The sequence below is a fragment of the Perca flavescens genome, chromosome 13, assembly GCF_004354835.1.
Source record: "Perca flavescens isolate YP-PL-M2 chromosome 13, PFLA_1.0, whole genome shotgun sequence".
NCBI classification, from domain to species: Eukaryota; Metazoa; Chordata; class Actinopteri; order Perciformes; family Percidae; genus Perca; species Perca flavescens.
In genome coordinates, this window is record NC_041343.1 from 14,204,815 (window position 1) to 14,223,005 (window position 18,191).

The window sequence follows — 18,191 nt, forward strand, 5'->3', positions numbered from 1 at the left end:
ACTGACCATGATTATTGATGTCGCTTTTCATATATAAATGATTTTAAATTGTGAATTAGGCTGCTGAACGTTTAAACAAAATTCTTAGGAGTGATGACCTTGACCGCTGCGGTGGGTAATGTCACAGAAGGCCTACTCATAAAATGCACCGACTTCCCAGATACCAACTCTCACTTCAAACTAAATTGAAACGTTTGCAGCCCTGACAACAATAACAATTCAGACTTTCTTTTGTGCTCCAAACTTGGATGACTTTGTCATGTGTCCAACACCACAATAATGAGAAAACAGGCACAGAAGACAATGCTGAAAGTGATCAAATGCAGCATCAGACAATACAAAACAATAACGTGTTTCAAAACCTAATACAAGCCTTTTTACTCTTTTTGAATGGCAGACATGATCCACTTTAGTATTAACAAAACAACGTCGAGAGAAACTGGCTAAACCTGCGGTCGGCAACTCTTCCTGCTCACAGTGAGCCCCTCCAGTGTCACCGAATGTATTCTAGATGATATAAGTGCAAGTTCACCTCAACACACATTAGCATATGTTGACACGCCATTGGAACTACTGATAACGTCTGATAACAGTTACTCAACTTCCATATTTTGTTTACAGGCTTTTCGCAGCAAAATGTAAACGTGTGCTTGAGGAAATGGAAAGAGTGTAAGAGCAGGCAAGAAAGGGAAACAAAAATTTCTTGTGACTTCCTCACTTTAATCTGTAGCCTTTTTACATTGCGTGCATGTGTGTGTGTATGTGTCAAGCTTTTCTGGTAGCAGCTCTGCACCACTGCACCTGCTCTTTAGGCTGCAAGCACGAGAGGAGAGGAGATTCATGTGAAAAAGCTAGACAGGAAGAAGCCGCCTCATACCTTATTGAGACCGACAAATGGTTTCGGCTTGAGTTGATAGACGTCAGATTGGTCAAAGACAAGGCATCTGCGACAAATGATGACAGAAACCGTACCTGAAACAAAACCCACTTTGTTGGTAAGTTTCAGTCAAAACTTACAATAATGAATTGTTTTGGGACTTAAAAAAAGCACACTGCTTCATACTCTTTAGCACTAAACGGTTGCCTTTAAATGACTCTTCAGAACTGTGTTGACTTAGAAAATAGTATAAGAGCTGTTCCAAAATACTATATCGGTAGCTATTAACAATGTTTGTGTTGTTCTTCTATATTCTTTCAAATACTGGTGCAGGTGTGAAAAAACACACTGTGTGTGAACGTATGTGAGGGTGAGAGACAGTTTGCACTTTTTTCTTGTATGTTGGCAGAGTGTCTGTAAACCAGGAAGACCCTCCCCCCTCCCCTCTCTATTGTGAGCGTGTGCAGGGTGGATGTGGTGAGCATTAAGTCTGCTTTGGAACTATTTAGGGAAACTTTGGAATGGAAAGTGTGTAAAGGAAAGAATAATAAAGAAAGAAAACAGAGGTGCAAGGCATCACTCAACAATAAAACACGTCAGATCTGCCCGCTGCTTTGTTGTTGGGATTCAAAACTTATTTATCAAAACCATTTTTCTCCACAAAGTGTTTCAATGTAAGCACTGACAAGCTGATATGGGGTGAATATAAAGCTGTTGATTAAGATAGCACTGTGGGTGAATGATGGGAAAGATGAAGTTGAAAATGTCTTTCTCTTTTGTTCTACAGGTGACCAGTGGACCAGACCAAAAGGGAAGCAGCAGGCACTGAAGAGTGCAGATGAATGGATGCCATGTTAGAAGGGTTAATAGAGACAGAGCCTCTCCTACACAGAGGACTCATGCTCCAGTGATGATCCTCTCATCCTTACTCCACAGAAAGGAGCCCCCCAAAACTGGAGCACCACCAAAACACACATCTTCACACCTGGACGGACGCCTGCAACGGGACACAGCTGCATATTCTCTTCAATCCTCTTCATTTACACTCAAGAACTTGTTGACTTGTGATAACAAAGTGTGGCACCTCACACAGACATATATGAGAGCCCAAGGGTTGAGAAAGTTCACCAATCTTAAGGGGTGTGAATGAGGAGTATATTTCTTGCTTTCACTCAGAGGGGTTTTTCATCTTCGTGCACAGTGCTCCCATTTTACACCAGCACCATAGAGACTAGGACAGAAATTCAACTGGAAGAGCAGAAAGCTCTGGACAAAAGTGGGGAAAAGATTGTTGGACTGGAGTAGGCTTCTAAGGCAACATGCAGTCAGATGACCTCTTTGTCCGCAAGTTTCGCCGTCAGAACATGCGGCCGACTATTGCCACCGTCAACTTTGACCCCAATCGAGAAGCAGGTGTAGTGGAGTGGCCGCCAAGGAGGGAGGCTGATGGAGCTGATGGAGACAGCCTCACTCCGAGCCGTGTGGGACTGACGCTGAGGTCGGTGGGCCGGGGCCACGTCATGCAGAGAAGTAACAGCGATGTAACCTTAGGAGACTTGGACTCCTCCGGGAAGGCAGGGGGGAAAGCAGCTCGGGGGGTTGGTGAGAAGGTGGGTGCGGGGGCTCAGGGGGATGGGGGTGTGCTGCTACGTAGGGAATACGGCAGCCTGTCCTCACTGGAGAGACAGACTCAAGCCCAGGAGCTGAACACCGACGACCAGGGGCCCCTGAGTCCAAATGCCCTCCGCTTCAAAGACCCTTTCCTGCTTTTGGGACTGCAGGGCAACCCTCCAGAACCTGATGGATTCTTTCGGGGTCTGTCTGTTTCCACAGGGGACTCCCCAAAACCTGCCAAGCCGCCGAAGCCTGAAGGTCTGAGTAAGAAGACCAAACCCCCTCAGATCCCTCAACCAGGTCCGTATGACAACATCGGGGGCGGAGCCTGGGTGAGGAACTTCGCCCACTACGATGTTCAGAGCATCCTGTTTGACCTCACCGAGGCGGCCACAAACAGAGACAGCATTGGACGGAAAAAGAATATCACCTCAGGGGCTTCAGCCGCCTCCCAGCTGCGCCCCCTTTCTCAAGCCACCCCGTCCTCACCTGCGCAGGGCGGGGGAGGCAACGGACTGAATGCAGATGACCCTGAGCAGTCGCTGCTGCTGGACGAAGGGGATGGCAACGATAACGAGCTCCTGCTCAGCTGCCCCCACTTCCGAAATGAGACAGGGGGAGAAGAGCAGGTGGGTCTGGGTCAATCCCAGGGGAGGCAAGGACTCTGGTCGAGCCTGCGAACCCCCAACGATGCAGTGTCGGTCCTGGAAGAGCCCAGAGAGAGTCACGTCCAACAGCAGGGCAAGAGCAACTACTTTATAGAGCATGCAGATCTGGGAGCCCATTACTACCGCAAATATTTCTACATGAAAGGTATGTGTACATGTTCAGACATTTTCCGGTTGATCACCTTATCATTTAGGTACTGTGCAAAAATCAGTAGGGAGGAGGGGGAGGTAAGAAAAAGGGGTAGGGTTATGTACTTGTTCACCATAAATATATTGTTTTGATATATTAGGGGCCGGGGGGAGGGTATGGCAGTTAAGGGAAGGATTCAAAGGGTCTTGCTTGTCAGCCCCACTCTCCACCCTAAGAATTTTCGCACATTTCTGTACGAACATCATATTCATCCTATTTTAACCCAGACACTTTCGCAGTTGCATTGACGTGTATTGTCATCACAGAACACCAGAATTTCTTTGGCATGGACGATCGCCTCGGTCCAGTGGCCATCAGTTTCCGTCGAGATGAGAAAGAAGGATCCAGCGGAGCTCAGTACAATTACAGAATCATCTTTCGCACCACAGAGGTTAACCGTCACTTTTAGCTCCTCAAAGCTCTTCTCCAGTTCAGTGTGTGTAAAATTGATTTGACTGGAAGTGATTAATGTGAATCGTCTCCTCAGATGAAGACACTGCGAGGTTCCATCTTGGAAGAGTCTGTGCCTTCTGCTGCTCGTCACACAACCCCTCGAGGTTTGTCTCCCAAGAGGTTGCTGGAGTTCATCATGCCTGAACTGAACCTGCACTGCCTTCGCTTGGCCTCAAACTCCCCCAAGGTCCGGGACACCCTGCTGAAGCTGGATGAACAGGGGGTGAGTAACACTACGTCTGCTGACACCAAAGACTGCTGCATGTGTCAGACAGAAAGCTTTTCAGGATATCGGATAGTGACAAATAGCAGCAACAATCTCTTTTTCAAAGTTCGCAAACATTTGTTGTTGAAAAGTATACACCTCCACAATGATCAATCAGGTGGGTTTAGGTGTGAAAGTGCAGTTATCTATAATTAATATCTGTTCATTCTTATCTCAACTACCTCTGCCACCATGATGACTGATCACTCACCATGCTGTTTAGTTTATTTGAGAAGGGACGGTACAAATTAAGAACTACACATGGTATAAATGTTTTCATCCTATTTTCATTGTATTTTCTATCTGTAGTCCCTGACCAAGTTGTTACAAAAGGCTTCCTAAAATACAGCAAAGCAAAAACAGGGCATACAGTTTGAAGATTGGAAAAGGACACACATTTGTTAAAAGCAGTAGGGACATATATAAATATATAACATACACTGTAGATAGCAGTGAAAAGAAAGTTTAGTGCCGACGCGTATGGAATAATCATCCAATAAACATCTATTGTTTGACCAGGCTGACTGGCTAAAGGCACTTATCTGCAACAGAATAGTGCAATCTCCTCTTTTAGACCACCTTGTGACACGATACGTATGGGTTGTGCACTATAAAAAAGGCAACAACATGCTGTCACTTTATCTTTATCTTTTCAGTCTATATGACATGTCTGCATTGTGGTCTACTGTGCCATTTTCAGTTGTGTGTTTTTTGTTTTTCTTTTCTCATATTTCCTAAAATAAACATTCACAGAAAATTATTTTAAGTTCAATTTTATTTTATTTTTCATTAATGATTGATCTGTACATAAATATTTCAATTTGTAATTCAAAATGTTCAGCATAATAAAAAAAAATTCACAAGTTCTCAGAGCCCAAAGTCATGTCCTCAAGTATCTTACTTTGACAAACATGAATTAATGAAAAAGTGAAACGAAACTAATGAAATGAGGAAAAGAAAATCTTCAAATTCAAGAAGCTGCAGCCACAATTATCATAGATTATTGATGATTGCATAATCAATTAAGCCCTATCATATAAATAGAAACATTATTTTTATAACCCTGTACATTTTATTGCAGAAGCTGCTGAACATTTAAACCCAGATAGCCACTAGCTTCACCTTTAAGGTGAACTATTTCAGAAAGGGAATGAACAACTTTGACAAAAAGACTCCCTGTTTTAAGCATTGTGCAGCCTGAACTCTGGCATAAAAACTAAAGGGGATTGATAGGTTGAATAGTGTAATGTGTGCTGCCCAGGTGTGTATTTTACAACAAAAAATCTTTTAGACAAGCTTTTTGATCTGTGAAGTAAGATGTCAAACGATCAGAATGCCCTATTAGATGAAAGGTCTTGGCAGCAAGCTAATTATAAACTCTGTGCTTCTTTGTCTTCTAATGTAGCTGAATTTCCAGCGAAAGGTTGGGGTGATGTACTGTCGGGCCGGGCAGAGCTCAGAGGAAGACATGTACAACAATGAGAGCTCCGGCCCGGCCTTTGAGGAGTTCCTGGATCTGCTCGGGGGGCGCGTGCGGCTGAAGGGCTGGGAGAAATACCGAGCTCAGCTGGACAACAAGAGTGAGCTGAAAAAAAACTGCACCACACCCGTATCTATTGGCTGTATCTCACCTTGTCGCAGGACCATTATCCGAAGGTCATCAGTGCACCACTGAAAGCCAAAGATAACTCCTATCTAGCCACATGTAATCTGAGTGATGCCTGCAAAATAGCATAGTCACTGCTGATTATCTCAGAGCTGTTTTCCCCTCAGTGAGCGGCGGAGAACAGCAAATGGGACAGATTTCATCCTGACTGTGACAGTTTAGGTTTAGTCTTTCATTCAGGGAAGTTGACTGATTTTGCTAAATCCCTATCTGTCTGTCTCTTTGTGTGATGTGTTTGTGTGTGTGTGTGTGTGTGTGTGTGTGTTTCTGTGTGTCTTTTGCTTGTGTAGCCGACTCAACTGGAACACACTCCCTCTATACGCGCTACCAGGACTATGAGATTATGTTTCATGTGTCTACTATGCTGCCCTACACAGCCAACAACACACAACAGGTAATATTTCAACAGAGATATGACATACAATTTCCTTCCCTGGTCTTTTGTGTTGCAAAAGGATTTTTCGATACCAAGTTCATCTTTTGGAATTCACAGAATGACACTTTTTTCCCCAGATGTTTCACCTCTATGCGTAAAAAGAAATTGCATCAGTCTTGGTACAACCATCATTACCCATCTCTGTTCAGACTGTCATGCTTTTGGGAAATGCTTTAGAAAAAGGCTCTGTACTCCGCAACAAGCATGACATAAAAATCCTGCCCCCCAGTGTTCACTCCCACCATGAAGGTATCCACTGTCGCCTTTCAGACAGGCTTCCTGTTCAGATGACTGTCACTTCTTTATGTACAGTCTACGGTTTAAGCCTGTTTGTTGTCACTTACAAAAAGACTGGCCATGACAAACTAACATTAAGATTAAAGGTTTAAATAAAACAAAACATCGTAATGACAAAGCCCTGAGATTTCTCTTTAAACTGTCTGGTTTTTGGCGACAACCGATTGGTATGTATTTATATCTTACTGAAGTGTGTGTGTGTGTGTGTGTGTGTGTGTGTGTGTGTGTGGGGGGGGGGGATTATGAAGTTTCCTAATTCATAATCAGTGAACTTTAAGTTGTAAAATTCTGTATTTAGTTTTGGTAACAACAATAGCAACAGCATGGTCATGGACATGCAAGCTTATTTTAGAGAATACTTACAGCTGCTTATAATTTATTTATTTCATTTTAGTTATCTTTTTGACTGCTCTTTTCACAAGTTAGCCTTTATTTAAATTAGCAGCATTGATTTTTCTAATTTTGTTTTTTTGGATGCAAATTAAGGTTGCCTTGGCAACTACTCACCCTGGGGTCTGCTTTTAAAGACAATACATATAATCAACAAATGTTTACTCTTAGACTACATACAGTAAATAATAGCTACAACATAACCATTATAACAATATAATTACATCCATTAAAAATGGAACCATGTAAATAGGTTGATAAGTAAAGCATAATCATAATCTCAATTTATTTGACGCCCCTTCTTCAAGAAATTAGAGAAAACTTATTTTAATTTATTAAGAGTAATCTCTTTAAATGCTTCTTACAACCTTTCTTGTAGATTCTTGAGACATAAAACAAGGCAAACTCTTCCACTGAGATGTGGCTCGTCCTTAGTTTACTATAAATACTCTGGCCTAAATCTCTCTGTGTCTCTGTTTTTCCTCTTCAGTTGCTGAGGAAGCGACACATCGGTAACGACATCGTGACGATCGTGTTCCAGGAGCCAGGCGCCCTACCCTTCACTCCAAAGGCAATCCGCTCCCATTTCCAACATGTCTTCATCATCGTTCAGGTTCATGAGCAATGCTCTGACCACACCTATTACAGGTCTGACTTAATCCTATCTCTTACTCTCTGTTCAAAATAAATACTCATAATTTTTCACCTCCCAAAAAGACCTCACCTTCCTTTTACAGACTGAAATCTCTTGAGACAATATATTCATAGTCAGCCAGTGGGCCCTATATGTCGTAAGCAGTAGAGATAAGTAATGAAAAGATCTGGGCTTTCAGGAAAAGAAACAAAAATTGTTCACAATTTCACTTCCCATGTCATTCATGATATGCGTGTTAAGACGGGTGTTACTACATGCACTCTTACACGTGTCTCATACATCATAGTAGTTGTGGTGCAGCTCATATGAAAAAACAAATGTGTGCTCCACTGCAGCAGATTCTGTTTGTAATTCTGTAGAGCACTACACAACAGTCAAGCACTGAAAAACAAGACATAGATTGAATGTTGCTGCTGCACCCTCTCTCTCTCACTGTGTCATTCCTGTTTTTCTCTCTTCCTCTCAGGGTGGCTGTGACACGCTCTAAAGACATGCCATTGTTTGGCCCGCTGTTCCCTAAGGGCGCCCGATTCCCTCGCTCGTCTGCCTTCAGAGACTTCCTCCTGGCGAAGGTAGTGAATGCTGAAAATGCTGCGGAGAAGTCCGAAAAGTTCCGCTCCATGGCCACCCGCACACGGCAGGAATACCTTAAGGACCTAGCCGAAAACTATGTGACCACCACGCCCATCGACTCCTCCACCAAGTTCCCCCTGCTCTCCCTGGGAGGCAAGCGCAAAGACAAGCTGAAGGGTGCCAAAGGGGCAGAGCTGCACAGTGCCGGGGCACTGGTGTGGGCTGTGATGGTCAACAGCGGCGATGAAGTGGAGGCGGGGGAGCACAGGCTTCCTTGTCTGCTCGGGGTGTCGGCTGAGTCGGTGGTGCTCATTGAGAGGTGGACACGAAAGGTGGTGTTTAACTGCTCCTGTCGAGATGTTATTGGCTGGAAGGCAGTGACAGAGGCTAAGGAGGGGGGGCCCTGCTTGGATATCTTCTATGAGCGTGGAGAGTCAGTGTCAATCAGTGTGATGGAGAGCCAGGCGGAGGATATACGAGAGGTGGTGCAGAGGCTAGAGGTGGGTGATTGTGTCCAGATGTAATATTTTGCAGTGGTTGGTTTATGTTTAGTGGTGTATGGTTTATTATAGGGGTGGCTGTGTGGCTCAGGAGGTAGAGCAGGTCACCCTTTAACCACAAGGTTGGCGGTTCGGCTTCCCCCTTCCGCATGCCCAAGTGTCCTTGAGCAAGACACTGAAGCCAAAGTTGCCAGTGTATGTCGGTGTATGAGTGTGTTTGTGAATGGGTAAATGAGAGGCAAATTGTAAAGCGCTTTGTTCGATAAAGTAGAATAGCTCTATATAAATATAATATATTTCATCTATTTCTGCTCCTCTGCAGCTGGTGACACGGGGCTGTGAGGCTCTCGAGGTTACCCCCCTGCGTGACGGAGTCGGGCAGCCCGGCTTCCTGATGAACGAGGAGGGCTTTGTGACAGAGCTGCAGCGCTTCTGTTACGCTGAGAGCGGAGGCCTGCAGCTGTGGGCTCGCGTGGTGCGGCTGTGTGGACACTCGCTGGTTCACCTGAGCCCCGAGGAGAGGACCAGGCTGCTCCGTACTGCGCACAAGATCCACATCACTGTCATTCCACCGGACGAGAACGGCAAGCCTCGCAGGTGGGTGGGGCTGCAGATATGAGGAGGAGAGAGAGAGAGAGAGAGAGAGAGAGAGAGAGAGAACCCTAACAAGGAGAAAGGGCTCATGGGTATAAAGTGTGCTCCAGAAAGTGGAGAGTGGATCCAGTGAGGGGGTGAGAGAGAGGTTGATAGCAAATAAGGAGGAGGGGGTTAGTGGGGCAAGTCAGTTCAGGAAAACAAGAGAGGTGCCACTCTGGGGTCACAGCTCACTCTACTGCTAATGACGGCCTGCAGTCAGTGTCACACCAGCCGGTTAACAACCAATCAATCCCTCTAATGATCTTTAATCACGCTGGCACAGGCTGTCCCACTGCTAACAGCACTCTTTCAACTCAGCTGAAGTCAGAGAGGGGGCATAAACAGCTGTGGACAGAATTGAAATAAAACCATTATTAAAGTGGACACGTCTGCAGCTCTTATCTCTGCTTCGAGTGTCCTCAGAGAATCCCAGTGGTTTATGTATATTTCAGTCCTGAGATGCTTGTACTGTGACAGCAAAGCAAAATGGAACAAAGATGTCATAATTCTTGATAGAAAGTGGGGCTTTTGTTTTTGGCTTCTAGATTCATGTATGACTCAACAGTGGGATGAGAAGCCTGGCGGATAAGAGAGGCGTGATGGCTTTGTTCTTAGTATGTTTCATGTTTTGCAGAAGTTTCTCCGAGCTGTACCAGAAAGCCATCAAGGATGCGGAGTGTAAACCCGGTGAGGCTCAGTCTGGAGTGGCCTGGGTACTCGACGAGAGGGAAGAAGAGGAGGATGAGGAGGAAAAGAAGGAGGAGGAGGAGGAGGAGGAGAGGAAGGAGGAAGAAGCGAAGGAAGACGAGCTGAAGGCGAGTGGGGTCAATGAAGCGGACATGACGGAGGTGCAGGTGGAAGCCGAAGAGGGCGAAGGACAGTTGTGTGATGAAGGGCAAATTGAGAGTAGCCATGGCTCGCTCCTCACGCCACCCAGCTTACCTTTGTTACGGGCCACTTCTCTGCAGGACCAACCAGCCAATCAGAGCCAGGAGGACAGCGGCTCGCAGCTCACACGCAGCTGCTCTTTGGAGAAACAGCTGTTCTTCAGGGATACATGTGATGGGTGAGTGTTACTAAAGCTCATGTTATTGTTCATAAAAGCTGTCATGGCCTGACATATGAGTGTTATGGTGGCATTATAGAGAGAGAGAGAGATAATGTGAATAAGAAATGCTGCATTGCAAGATCTTTCTAGTTACATCTGCAAACTAGGAGACCATCAGGTAAAAGGACTGTTAAATCATCCAACATGGCTGAAAATATCCTCAAACTGAAGCTGACTCATCACAATTTAATCTCAGAGTCAGTGCGTCACCGAGTGAGGACACCAAGCAATGTGTCACTCTGCTTTACTGAACTCTATTAACTTAATGCAAACGTTTTAAAATTATGTTTCGCATAAAAAAAATCACTTAAATGTTCCTTTTTCAAGATGTGTAACTATTTGGATGGCTGCACAGTAAAAAATTAAACATTTCCAGACCATTAAAGTTGACAGCAAGTCAAGTAAATTAAACAAAGAAAGCAAATTTGTTTCCTTTAAACAATCACAGATATTATGGTCTTCACTGTGCACTATTTCCTCATCCTCTTGACTATCAATGTTGTTCTCTGACAGTCACAACAGAGTTTACGAAGTATTAAGCTCCAAGTACAGAGAAAACCACCTATGTAAAAGCAGCAGAACATATGTATCTGCCTGACAAATACATTTGAGCACATCGGAGGATTTTACTGTGAAAACTCCAAAAAGCCACAGCAGCTTCAAGAGGAAATTGTGCATGAAGAAACTATACATGTTAATATTAAACTGTGCTGCTCCCAAAATGTATTAGACTGTTTTTTTATTGTCACACAAAGCAGAACTGAATAATCTGAGGGAAACCACATCAGATATGATATTTTTGATAGATGATTTTGTGAGAGCAGGATAGCAAACATGAATCAGGCCTACATCTAAGCCATCCTGGAGATTACTTGTCTAAACGCTCCAGTTTCTGTTTTGACCTCTGGATTGGATTAAAAAAAAAAAAAAAAATGTCACAAAGCATCAACAGCAAATTTGCTTTGTCCCCCCCCACCCCGCAACCCCTCTCTCCCTCCCCGCCCACCTCCACATCTCTCCCTCCCTGCACGGTGGACAGACACGTGTACGACAACGTGGGGCTGAAGGGGGAACGCCACATCTATGAGAACGTCGGCGAGCTGAGAGACGCCACACCTGATCTGATCCTGGCCGTCAAACCCAAGGTTCCCCTAGAGGACGAACAGGTGACAGACTGAGACGAGAGGACGTCTGAGTGGTTTCTCTTCTACCACTCCATCCCCTCTCTGACAGTGTCGCTTCCCCTCTTTCTCTATCTCTTGTCTTCAGTTCATGGGCGCTGAGTTTGGTGATGACAAAGCTTCGGTGAGTGACTCGTCTTCCCGGTTGTCATGTTTAGACCGAGCTGAAAGAAATTCACGAGCCCTAAGTCTTCATAACTCCATCACCAAGAGTAAGTACTTGCCTATTCCTGCTGATTTTTTTAAAAAGATTTCCTTTACAAATAAATATATATAATTTTAATATTTATAATATATTTATAATCCCTTTGGCAAAAGCAAAGGCGACATATTAAATAAAAAAAATAAATGTGTGTAAATGATTTGGGAGACAAAGACCACAAAGAGATAGGATGATGACGCTGATCAAACAAAGCTCAATTCTCAGACACGAGCTGACACGACTGCTCAAATGATGCCAAAATGGAACATTTACACATGTTTGAAAATAATCTCTGCCTGATTTGAGCCTCAAAGTCCTTTTTTCCTTATTTTTTCTGCCTTAAACCACTCTCTTCATTATCCTCCCTCTCCTCCCCACTGTATTCCCTTTGTCCCTCCGCTTTCATCCACAGTGCCCCCTATCCCGCTAATCTAATATCACCCCGGCTCTGCTGCCACCCCCTGCCAGGGCTGGGATAAAAGGGGGACAGATGGGAGGTGGGAGGGGTGGAGTTTTAGGCAGCCCCAAATCAAGGAGCCCCTCTCACACCATCTGCTCTGCCTCCGCTTAGACTATGAGACTCATCATTTAATCGCCATAAGAGCATACTTGCTCATCCTCTCATCTGATTCTTCCGATTTTTGTGTGTCTGTGTGTGTGTGTGTGTGTGTGTGTGTGTGTGTGTGTGTGTGTGTGGGGGGGGGGTCAGCCTCTGAAGCCCTTGATTGTTTACATCACGTTCTTTCACAAAAAGTGCATCCCAACTTTTAAACTAATTGATTAAATTCAAGGCCTCCTTAAAAAGGAACAATTGTACATTTTTAAATGTATGTGTTTAAAGTTTTTATTAATTTGGTTATTTTATTCTAAATATTATTTGATATTATATTTAGGTCGCCGTTTTACTTTTATCTATTGTATTTTAGTATGCTGCCTCAAATTCCATCTTGACTGAAAGAAATCCTTCATAAATCATAACATTTCCTCCTTGTCCCTGATATTCTGCCCCTGAATCTGACCAGCATTAACACAGCAGCATCCCCCAGTGGTGGCTTTTTGTTACTGTAGAACGGCTGCTCAAAAGGCTGCAGTCCCACTGTTCTGCGGTATTGTCCCATAAGAAAGCGTGATCAATCTCAACTTTTTTGTCTCAGTTCTCTCAGAGACGACAGATTCAACTGAGGAGGAGTGGCAGTCCATCGCTGACCTGGCCACAGCCTGCCGCAGCATCTTGGAGGCTTTGTCACGAGAGGGTGAGGAACTATTTATATATGCACACCTCACTTACTGTAAAATAATACAATAAGCTGTTAGTGTTTAGCACATGTCTAATACCACAATTTTTAAGATTCACGTAAGATAAACTTGTGTTTTTTTGTATAAAAGTGACTGTAATGTTTGCCCTTTGATGGACTGGCCAATAATTAATTGCATTTACAATATACTGTATGACCAAAAGTATGTTGACACCCCTGGCTGTATACTATTGTTTTTTTGTATGTTGGCCCTGAGAGCTCAACGCACTGCAAATTAAGAAAGCACATGCATATAGACAAGGGCTGGGTATCTTTTAAAAATTTACAATAGTACCCTTAAAGCGATACCAATACCAATTGAGTATTTCATTTGATACCTTTTTTCTGTACTTCATTTGATAACCATCATGTGAATGGAAGCATCTCTGCACACTGAACTGCCAACTCCGTTAAATACACCACACCACGTGGCCAATATATCTCAGTTGGTTGAGCGGGCGCACATATGCAGACGTTCATACATCGACGCACAAGGTCCAGGGTTGGAGTCCGACCTGGGACGGTTTCCTGCATGTCTTCCCCCTCTCTCTCCCTCTTTCACAACTTTCCTATCGATTCCAGGTGGAAATGCCCAAAAAATAATCTTAAAAAAAAAAAAGAAAAACACCACGCCACAGGGTTTATATGGGTTGTAGCTGCTGCGGTGCCTAGATCTGTGTACAAAAAGCATTGCATGCAGGTATGGTTTCACTGGAGAAGTTATGATACTACTCCATACTGGGTTATTTTGGTTGATACCTTAAAGGTATCAAGTACCGATGCCCAGCCCTAAAATGTCAAATGACACAGCACAAGCAAATGAAGAAAACATCTTCACCAACTCAACATTGGGGGCAAAAAACACCAAACACCAATGATGTACATATGTTGTCAAACTGGTGAAGATGTTTTGTTCATTTGCAGGGTGTTGAACTCTCAGGTCCACTGTAGTTTTTTATGGTTTGGGCCCCTTCATTCCAAATAAGTGAAAGCTTAATGATCGGCATACACTGATAATTTAAACAAAGGTGTGCTTCCAGCTCTGTGGCAACAGAGTGAGAAGGGCCTTACCTGTTTCAAACTGACAATGTGCCTGTGCACTAAGTTAGGTCCATACAGAAATGTGTTTTCTGAGTTTGGTGTGGAAGAAGTTGACTGGCTAGCACAGAGACCTGACCTCAACCCCACCCAACACTTTTGGGATCAACTGGAACCCCGAAAGCAAAGTAAATTTCTGCAGCCTGGTTCCAACATCTTGTGGAAAGCCTTCCCAGCTTATTAGTTTTGGAGTGAGAGGTTTAGCAATCACATGGGTGTAATAGGGTTAGGGCTAGTCCACATACTTTTGGCCATATGAGAAAAAAACTAGTGGATCTGCACTCTATATAGTTGCTTTAGGTAGTGTATGAATGACAGCTTGTTCTATACTAAGAGAAAGTCTGCCATAGTTGTCTCCCTCATATTTTCTATTTATGGCTATTTTAAATGATAATAATGTGGATAATGTTCTTTACCACAGACCGTAAAGCCGGAGACCCCTCGCAAGCAGGAGCTGACCAGACAGACGGCAAGCTGAAAGACTCAAAGGAAAAGTGGGTTGCTATACAGTACACACAGGGTGAAGCAGACAGTTCAATATCTCTGTAGTTAGTCTCTTGGTTTTTGTTTTCTCTGAATCATTGCACACATCCCTTTTCTCAGCTTTACTTCTTCATTCTCTCAATTATTTAGACTTTATTGGCCACAATGTGATGGTCTCTCTCCCCCATAAAGAGAGCCCTCTTGCTCACTCAGTGATGCACTTGCAGTATGCGCATGCAGACACATGCATACACTGTCATTGTCATCTTTCTGATCCATATTATTTTAGTTTTACACTTTTTATAGCTCCTTGGTCGCCTTATTTTTCTTCGCCATACAGTGTCTAAACATACAAAATCCGCAGAACTGTAGGCCAAAAGCAAATCAGAAAATGAGTAAATAAAAAAATAACCAAACACCAACGTGACACTTTTACATATCACACATATAGCACATATCAGCTTTAAACCAACCAAAAGGATAAAATATACAGCCATGTAATTAATCATTAAAGGTAAAAAAATACACCACTAGGCCCAAAACATCTGTTGACAATGCCATGTTCTTTCCTTTAAAAGCGTTATCACGCTGTTTACACCACCAGGAGCCGTGTTATGTATAACTGCACTCCAAACAAAATGCATCATGGGATGATCAGTGATGACTCACTGAAAATAAGTCTGCTAGTCAGCCTTAGCAATTACTTTAAATTGATCTTTGAGTACTACAGGTTTCATTTAAGGCAGCAGGGACAATGTCTTGAGCTCTGAGGCTGCTACAGTGACGGACGGCTCCACGACCAATCAATCAAATTGAAAAGTTCACTCTGTATGAGATGAAGTGTTATAACAGGAGAAGAGAACTTTTTTTTTTTTATAAAAGAAAAAAACCTTTCTATAATATGCAGCAGTGAAGACATTCATCTTGTTGAGTTGTTCCTAAACCATTAATGCATTACAAACCGTGAGATTCTGTAATTGCTTTTGATGAAGTGTCACTGCCTCTCTTTGTTGCAGTGACTCTCCAGGCCACCTAGAAGAGAAGGTGTCGCAGCTGGAGTCCATGCTGAAGAGGCTGCAGGATGACCTGCAAAAGGTGCTTTGACTTCTGTGACTGTTTTTCTCTGTAATACTATTTTCAGTGAGCTCCACGGGAGAGTGAGCAGGTAGGAAAAAGTATTTGAATTGTTTAGCTTCCGTCGCTGGAGCGAGATAATTTGTAGTTCTGATGCAGGCTTTTGTTTTCTTGTACAAATCCTCCACTCCATTCAGCCATTTCAAGTCACAGCGGGCTCACTGTAGATGCATTCAATACAAAAACACTCAAAAAGCATTTATTTATTCATGATGTTGTTGTAAATTTGTACAGTAACATTTCAGATGTTTTTAAATATTCCCATATAGTTAAAAAAAAATGTATGTACAACAACTCCTTTAATGCTGTTATCAATATTTTGTAGTACATTTCTACTAATGTATGTATGTAGATGTCAAAGAATACTGTATGTGATGAACTCCTTATTTTTATTCTCGACCTCGGAAACAGAAAACAAAAAACTATTCTCAGCACAAAGTCCACTTGTGTTTCCGGAGCTTTCAACCACATCTCATTGCCTTCCTCAGTGGATGGAGTGAGATTGTCAGGAGTAGTGGACCTTGTGTGGAGAATCTTTGGTCAGTTGTGTATGTGTCTCTGTGTGTACACATATTATATAAACATATTATTCCTCCCAATTATATGGAATGTTTTCTATTTATTTTTAACTGCTATTTCCTTTATTGATCTAATGATTATTTTTCTAATCAACCAATCCTTTAGTCTATGAACTCTCAAGAATAATGATAAAATAGTGCAGAAACAATAATTGATTAGTTGATCAACAGAACATTAACCTTATTAATATAATAAATTAATCGTATGTCATTTATGAAGCAAACATTAAATATTCTCTGTTTCCAGCTGTAATGATTTGCTGCTTTTCTCTGTTTTATATAAACGGTGAATGGGTTTTGGACTCTTGGTTGGACAGAACCAGCAATTTAAAGCTGTCACTTTGGGCTCTGGGCAATTGTGATGGCCATTTTTTCACTATTTTCCATTTTTTTAATTACATTTTATAGTTCAAACAATCATGGAAAGATGATCGTCAGATTATTCAATAATGAAATTAATAGCAGCCCTATACCGATTAAAGGTGATTAGTTGCTTACTCAGTCTGACCAGCAGCCTAAGACCACAAAGCACTGAGACTACTGTCATTAAGAGTCTGAACTATTTTCTGTCAAAGAAATCATCAGTTCAATGACTGATTGGTTCAGCACTGTTTTGGATTGTACGTTTTTTTTTCTCACTGCAGCGTGATGTGCTTCTCGACACTGTTTGTGTTGTTTTTATTTCAAGCTCTGTGTTTATGTGTGCCCACTAGTTTCCTTAAAGCCACCGCTGTACCTGTCGCTCCCCTCCCGTTCCTGCCACAGCGATCTGAGCGACGGCTTTTGTTTTGTTGTGTGCCGATGTCTTTCAGGAGAAGGAGGACAAGGCGGTGCTGCAGGCCGAGGTGCAGAGCCTCAGGCAGAACAACCAGCGGCTGCAGGAGGAGTCGCAGAGCACAGTGGCTCGCCTCATCAAAGTCACAGAGCTGCTGTGCAACGTCAACAAGCCCTGTTAGCTTCACTACTGCACGGGCAAAACACACACATCGGCAGAAAGATGCTAATCATACAACGTGCTTATACGCGCAGTACACTTATTTTGCCTGTAGGCTACATATTTGCAAAGGCAGACACACACACACACGCATCCCCTTCAATCTGTGTATCACCACAGTCTCCATCCTGAATCCTGGACCGGCCTGTTGGTGAGGCAGTATGCAAATAACCCATACAAAAGAAAGAAATGACATTTCCAACATCCCATGACCTTCATAGACTGACCAGTATGCAGCTTTCAGGCTGCTGCATTTGTGTTCTATGCCAGAGTGCTTCTCTCGGTGTGTATGATACAGTATGTGCGGGGATGTGTGCCGCATGTGTGCGTGCGTGCATCTTACTTTACTTTGCTTCAAATACTTGACAAGCTGAGCTGAATAGCACATGCATAAAAAGTGGCAATTAAGACTGAGAGACACTGTATAGCATGTTTGGTGGTGTCTTATCTGAAATGACCAAAAGTGTGTGTGGTGTATGTGTATATATATGTATATATATACATATATATATATATATATATATATATATATATATATATATATATATATATATATATATATATATATATATATATATATATATATATATATATGTGTGTGTGTGTGTGTATATATATATATGTGTGTGTGTGTGTGTGTGTGTGTATATATATATATATATATATATATATATATATATATATATATATATATATATATATATATATATGTGTGTGTGTGAACACATAGTATTGCTATCCTCTCTGCCAGGCGTGTAGTTGCAATGTCTGAGTGTGGTTCTGCCCCGGCGCTGGTAGTGTGGAAGGCCTTGAAACAAAACAACAAGAAAAAAAGGGGAACATGACAATGACAAGCCTGTAGGCAACCTTCTACTTCAGTAGATGTAATGATGCTGAA

At 42.8% G+C, this 18,191-nt stretch overlaps 1 protein-coding gene across 1 annotated transcript; it reads left to right on the top strand.

The window, feature by feature from the left end:
- Positions 1-2,481: 2,481 nt before the first annotated feature.
- sipa1 (signal-induced proliferation-associated 1) lies at positions 2,482-17,709 on the top strand (the record flags this gene model as incomplete). Its single annotated transcript, XM_028595914.1, has 15 exons — positions 2,482-3,304; positions 3,616-3,740; positions 3,837-4,025; positions 5,473-5,647; positions 6,024-6,127; positions 7,347-7,504; positions 7,978-8,584; positions 8,907-9,181; positions 9,855-10,286; positions 11,368-11,494; positions 11,598-11,721; positions 12,866-12,964; positions 14,526-14,598; positions 15,604-15,682; positions 17,112-17,709. Coding segments are annotated over 15 exons (3,534 nt in total), but the record flags the coding sequence as incomplete, so codon positions are not given.
- Positions 17,710-18,191: the final 482 nt, after the last annotated feature.